Source organism: Rattus norvegicus, chromosome 5 (genome assembly GCF_036323735.1).
Source record: "Rattus norvegicus strain BN/NHsdMcwi chromosome 5, GRCr8, whole genome shotgun sequence".
In the NCBI taxonomy this organism is placed as follows: Eukaryota; Metazoa; Chordata; class Mammalia; order Rodentia; family Muridae; genus Rattus; species Rattus norvegicus.
The window spans coordinates 62,777,779-62,783,756 of NC_086023.1; the positions used below are offsets into that span (position 1 = coordinate 62,777,779).

A 5,978-nucleotide genomic window follows, 5' to 3' on the forward strand; every position below is an offset into this window, starting at 1 on the left:
GGGCTGACTCACTGGACAGACTCTGACCCTCAATTGTGGAGGGTGTTGCAAGCTGCAGTCAACAAGCTAGGGGATTGCTTCCATCCAAAGCCTACTTTTAACCTCCACACAGTGGTTCCTAGGTGAGAAAAACAAGCCCAGAGAGGGCCCTCCTTCTTCCCGGAGGCAGGAATAGATAGGATATTGACCTCTTATCCCTGAATTCAGGCTCTCCCTTCAAGGAAGTCAGTTCCACAGCTCCTTGGTCTCCACCCATTTTCCCTTCGTGGCCTCCCCCTCCCCACCCCAAACAGCCTTCTGGCTGTTGAGAAGCCCGTCCAAACAGGCCTCTCCCACATTCCCTGGCTGTTCTCCAGTCTGCAGGAGCTGAGACACCCTTGAGTTCAGTGACTGTGAGTCCTGAGCAGAGGCTGCTGACGGGGGCCACTGAGTGAAGTGTGGAGAACCTCTGGCTTCCAGATGTTAGGCCTTCTGGGGAACACAACCCTTGTGTGTTGGATCACAGGCACTGTGCTGGCTTTTTTGATGTTGCTGCTGATGCTGGCCCTCTGTCTTTTCCACAGGTCACAGGAACATGATGTGGAGAGAAACCGAATCCGACAAGCCCGGCCTAGACTCTTCTACGGCCGGCGTCTGCGTCTCCCAAGAGTCGTTCACCATCACCATCACCGTGGCCCACATGGGGTGACCAGTGTAGGCGTTCACCAGCACCATCATTCTCCCCATCGTCTCCACCAGCACCGTCACCACCACCACCACGGTCATGGAGCCCGCCGCTGAGGCCAATAGATAGCACCTACTGACTTTGCCCTCCACCCAGCAGCAAAATGAGTGGATCCTGATGCTTCCATAGCAAAGGGTGTATCTCTGGGATGGATGAGGATACTGGGATCCTGGTCCTGCTTGGGTTTCATTTGCATACGAGCCCTTCTTCCTGTGCATGACAAAGACCTGAGAACCCCCTGATTGGCCCTCTGCACAATGGAGGGCTTGAGCTTGGAGCAGGGCTGGTTGAACTTCCTACCTTGTGACTGCCACTCCTGGTGACCCTGGAAGCCTGGGTGGATATGGAGTGCTCTGGTTGGGGGGGCTCTGTGACATGCTTCCAGGGGCAGAATGTGGTCTGGGCATTCTCAGCTGCTTGGCTGTAAGAAATAAAAGCCACTAGAAAGCTTTTTTTGTGAAACTGGTTCTTGACTGTTGGAGGGAGGGAGGGTTGTGTCACGGGGCCCTGGGAACTCTTCTGGAAGGAGAAGCTGAGGTGGGGTCTGGCTGTGGAACGGGGAGAAGCAGGCAGTCCCTACGTAAGCTCTGAGAAAGAATTCAGTGTGGACAGCCTAGAGCTTTGGGAAAGGGCCTGCTGAGACCACCTAGACTGTGTCCTAGCTCTCGGAGCACTCTACTGAGTGCTCTACCTCGCCTGGTCCAGAGCAGGTACCAACACTGGGTTCAGCGGCTGGGGACTGAGTAGGGATTCTTATCCCACCCTTGAGTTTCCAGCCAGCCTGTTTGCGTTTGCAGATGTAAGGTAGTGGCCCGATAAGACCAGAGATAAGGAACAATTAACTGCTTGGCACACCAGGCAGCCTCAGGAGGATGTGCCTGGCCTAGGCCTCAGTTTCTTCCTCCTTAAAATGGAATAGTAGAGACTCCTTCCCCAGTCAACAGGCATGCAAATGACCCTAACACACTATGAATAAACGGTTGGGTCCATGAAGGGGAAGGAAATCTTGTCCCAGCCTGAGCCTGAGAACAAGGGAGAAGCTGGACAAGGCTCAGAGGAGGGAACGCCAGAGAGTCAGTGACTCACTGGGATAGAATGTCCTCTTTCCTTCTATTTCCCAGGGGACTCTGTGAGGACTAGGCGAGGGGTGACCAGTGAGGCAAATTCACACTGACAGCTGCACTAAGGTTTCTGTGCTGGCAAAGTGGACCAGAGAGGTCTGATGGACTAGTTTCTCTCTGAAGTGTGCTTCACACCCATCTCTCCTTCCTCACTGCGGGGCTTGGCCCAGTCCAGCCCTCCACCCTGGCCCCTCTCTAGCTACAGCCACCTGCATTCTGCTTGCTGCAGACTGCCCACTTCAGCTTCACAGGAAGTTTACAGACACACAAAAGATGGGAAAGAGAGAGAAGGCTAGGCAGAAAAGGAAATGGGGCCGGACAAACTTCCTGCATTCCTGTTGAAAATGCTGGCCCATTCTCCCTAGCACACTCAAAGAGCTGGCAAAAGAGAAGCAAGATAAAGGTTTGCAACAGCCTCTTAGGGCCCATCTCCCAGCCCCACCAGGCCATGCTGGGGATTCAACGAGGTACCCTATGGTGCCCATGTGGAGGACGAGCCCAGATTATCAGGGCGTCTTAGAAGAAGGGCTGTGGTAGAACAGGGCAGTGTATTGTTTGCTCGCCTGCCCTGTGAGTGGGCTGTTTGCCCATATTGCTCCTGAAGTTCTCTTGGGCCTGGGAGAAACTGGCTGCATGACCTCGGGCATAGCTCCCCTCCTTCTCTGTCTCTCTCTGTCTGCCTCTGTCTCTCTGTCTCTGCCTCTCTCTGTCTCTCTTGGTCCTCTCTGTGTCTCTGTCTCTCTGTGTCTCTGCCTCTCCTGTCTCTCTCTCTGTGTCTCTGCCTCTGTCTCTCTGTCTCTGCCTCTCTCTGTCTCTCTTTGTTTTCTCTCTGTCCCCCCCCCCCCCACTTTGGGGCCATGGGGTTCTGATCAGGCAAACGGCAGAATCAGGTGATCACTCTGACTGCATTGGTCCCCAGAAGAGAGAGTTGGGGTCGAGAAAGGGAACGATGTTCTGTCACTGGGTGCTGTCCTTTATGGCTCACTAGCAGCAGGTCTGGCCAGGTGTGACCATCTCGACTGTCCCTGTCCTGGTCCTATGACTGGACGGGGGGATGGAGGTCCTATTACTGCACAGGGCTGTGGGATAAATGTTTGTGAGACAGTGTCTGGCTGTGTCCAGTACCCAGAAGTACTATTTCTTTTTTTTTTTTTTTTTTGCAATCAGCAAGAGGGTTTAAAAAATATGGAACGCTTCACGAATTTGCGTGTCATCCTTGCGCAGGGGCCATGCTAATCTTCTCTGTATCGTTCCAATTTTAGTATATGTGCTGCCGAAGCGAGCACTATTTCTTAAGACTCTGCTTTTCATAGTGTGGGTAAAGGGCAGGCTGATACTACACTCCTCTCTGAATGTGGGACAGTTTCAAGAGGAACTGGGTGTGAGCGTGCTTGGGCCGGGCTCCCTTCCCCCATCCTCTCAAGGGTCGGTTAATGAGCCCGCAAGTGTGCGGGGCGGGCTAAGTGCTGGGGCTGAGGAGGTGGTGGCTGTAGGTCAGAGGCCTTCAATCACAATTGGAGGAAGGGATTCAGGAAGTACTCACAGCTGCTCAAGGCATCTCCTAGCCAAATTCCAGGCCAGCGGGCAGCACCAACAAAAACACTGCAGGCTCCCGGGAAGGGTCATGGCCACCTGGGGTGGTCACCAGACAAGGGGTCTACAGCTCCAGAGACAGTCGGGGATGTCACTATTGGAGTCCAGGGTAAGTCTTCACAGCACCCCATGTGAATGGTGGGCCCCGGATGGCAGCAAATGGGGGAGAGGGGTATAGAGAAGAGCAAAAGGGCCCTATGACTCAATGGAAGGGTTGGAGGAAGTCCTTCCCCATATACACAACTCCCAACCCTGCATGGAAAATGAGGTCAAGCACAACCTACTCTCACTCTCCTATCTCCCTTCCTGCAGGCCCCTGTGTGCGCACCCCCTCTCCCCACCCCACCCCCACCCTTCACCTCATCTCCACTTTGCCCGGAGTTGGCATGTGTCTTACTCCACACCCCATTACTCCCCCAACCCCCCACCCCTGGCCTAGGTGCAGGGCCTGGGAAGGCACGCAGAGAGGCCAATTGCTAGCCTTGAGTCCTCCCAGGGAGGAGCCAGGCTCTTCCTGGGTCCTCCTAGGAGGTTGGAATTTTGTACAGTCGCTATTTTTTTTTTCTTTTAATCAGTAACTCTAGAAATCCTGAGGCGTTGTTAGTGGGCCGGGCTTCCCGCCTCGCAACATCTTCTGCCCCTCCTTTCCTTACCCCTTCCGTGTTCAGAGAATCACTTGCTTACATCTTTCCTGATGGTGCTTCTAGCAGCTGCCAGTAGAGTTGACCACAGCTCTTGGAGGTCTGACCTGAGGTTAAAACTAGACCGAAGATTGTCTGATTCCAGCAGAAGGGATTGGTGGCCGACAGTGGCACAGTCCAAGGCCTCAGACCGGAGTCTTAGAAGGCGGCGGAGAAGCAATCCAGCACAGAGCCGCCTGTGGTCGCCAACAGCCCCAGCTTCTGATGGGGCACTAAGGCTCCGAGACCACCCACAGTGTTCGGTGTGTCAAGTGCCACACAAGTGCTCAGAAGTCATGGAGACAGCGGTGATTGGGATGGTGGTAGTGCTGTTTGTCATCACCATGGCCATTACCTGCATCCTCTGCTACTTCAGCTATGACTCACACAACCAAGACGCAGAGAGCGGCCCCAGACGTAGCTTCACTGTGGCCACGTTTCACCAGGAGGCGTCGCTCTTCACGGGGCCGGCTCTCCAATCCCGGCCACTGCCGAGGGCCCAGAACTTCTGGACTGTTGTGTGAGGTTGGCAGTCCCTCAGCATTTGTGCGGCTAGTGGGTCAGGCTCATCTACTCCTTCAATAGGCAGGCCTCCATCCTTCTATGTTCACAAACTTCTTGCCTTTCCCCATTCTGGCTTGCTCTGCCCTCTCTATTCTCGCGGAGCTGAGATGCTGGGACTAGGTGTGAGTTACATCTAAGCTGAGAGGTTATAAGGTCAGCTGGGGCTGAGGAGATGTGGATGGATACTGTGTGTTATTCTACGGGGTAGCTCCAACCAGCCATGAAACCTCACCGGAAGTTAACCCCCTGTCAGCAGGGCGCTGTGACGGAAGTCTATTTGCCACCCAAGGACCCAGAGCCCTCCAGTGGACGTTTTGAAGAACTACACATTTGTTAGTATTTTTGGGATGTTGCACAGTGCCCAAACCTGGGGCTTGCTCCTGTTGCCTGAAATCCGGAAAACAAAGAGCTGTTTTCTGGGAACAAGTGACTTATTTTATAATCGAGGACGTATATCCTTTTATGGTTCTTTCCAAATCTGCTCTGGAAAACCACAAAAGGAAGCAGAATAGAAAAACGAGAGCCGCAGAGAGCACAAGGTGTTTCATTAGCAGGAAGGCCACCAAGAAGACTTTTAAACACATTTTGAACAAGACTTGCTTTATTGCCACAGTCCGACAGGCTGCCTCTATTCTTAGCAAATGTGAGTGATTTGCGTCACTTAGGAATGATAGAAAAATCGTGAACTGAAAGATAATTCCAAAAAAAGTTAAAATGTTGTTACATTTCAGCGCACGAGAAGAAGCTGTTGATTTTAACACAAATAAGGGGACATTTGTTTTTATTAATAGAAAATCTGCTGACGGAATAGATGCCGTGTCGTATTTAAAGACTGTGATCTGAAGGATGGAAAAGTAGCTTCCTGGCTTGTATGTCTGCCTCTAACCTTGAATGGACTCCCTCAGGACCTGCCTGTTGGGGCTGGGGGGACGAGACTGAACAAGGGTCCTTTGGGTTGTAAGGGTGTCCAGACATGTGGCTGCCACAGGAAGGATCCAGAGAGACAGGCTTGGGTCTGGAGATATATGGGGGTGGGAGGCGGGTAGGGAAGGAGCGCAGGAAGAAAGTCGGGCTGCTAGACAGGGTGGAGTGAGTCTGAGGAGGTCAAGGCTCAGGAGATAGAAACTTTTGGAAACATGTCAGTCTGGATACGGAGCCCCTGACTAGGGCTTTTACAGATAGAACAGAAGGGAGGGCAGGGAGTCCTGGGGACTTAGTGAAGGAACTCACAACAGGTCAGAAGAGGCAGTGTGGGTCTGACGCCTGCTGGGAAGAGCACCTGAGAGGGGAGGAAGA

At 53.1% G+C, this 5,978-nt stretch overlaps 2 protein-coding genes and 1 non-coding gene across 3 annotated transcripts; 2 read left to right on the top strand and 1 right to left on the bottom strand.

The window, feature by feature from the left end:
* The first annotated feature begins 333 nt into the window (after positions 1 to 333).
* Hrct1 (histidine rich carboxyl terminus 1) lies at positions 334 to 1,176 on the top strand. Its single transcript, NM_001399053.1, has one exon. The coding sequence runs from the start codon at positions 460 to 462 to the stop codon at positions 778 to 780; it is 321 nt and encodes a 106-aa protein (NP_001385982.1). The 5' UTR covers positions 334 to 459; the 3' UTR covers positions 781 to 1,176.
* Positions 1,177 to 3,024: 1,848 nt separating this feature from the next.
* LOC120103380 (U6 spliceosomal RNA) lies at positions 3,025 to 3,131 on the bottom strand. The gene has a single exon (XR_005505423.1). It is a non-coding gene; the product is annotated as a U6 spliceosomal RNA (small nuclear RNA).
* A 281-nt stretch (positions 3,132 to 3,412) lies between these two features.
* On the top strand, positions 3,413 to 5,472 carry Spaar (small regulatory polypeptide of amino acid response). The gene is made up of 2 exons (NM_001399632.1): positions 3,413 to 3,547; positions 4,146 to 5,472. The coding sequence occupies exon 2, from the start codon at positions 4,415 to 4,417 to the stop codon at positions 4,640 to 4,642; it is 228 nt and encodes a 75-aa protein (NP_001386561.1). The 5' UTR covers positions 3,413 to 3,547; positions 4,146 to 4,414; the 3' UTR covers positions 4,643 to 5,472.
* Positions 5,473 to 5,978: the final 506 nt, after the last annotated feature.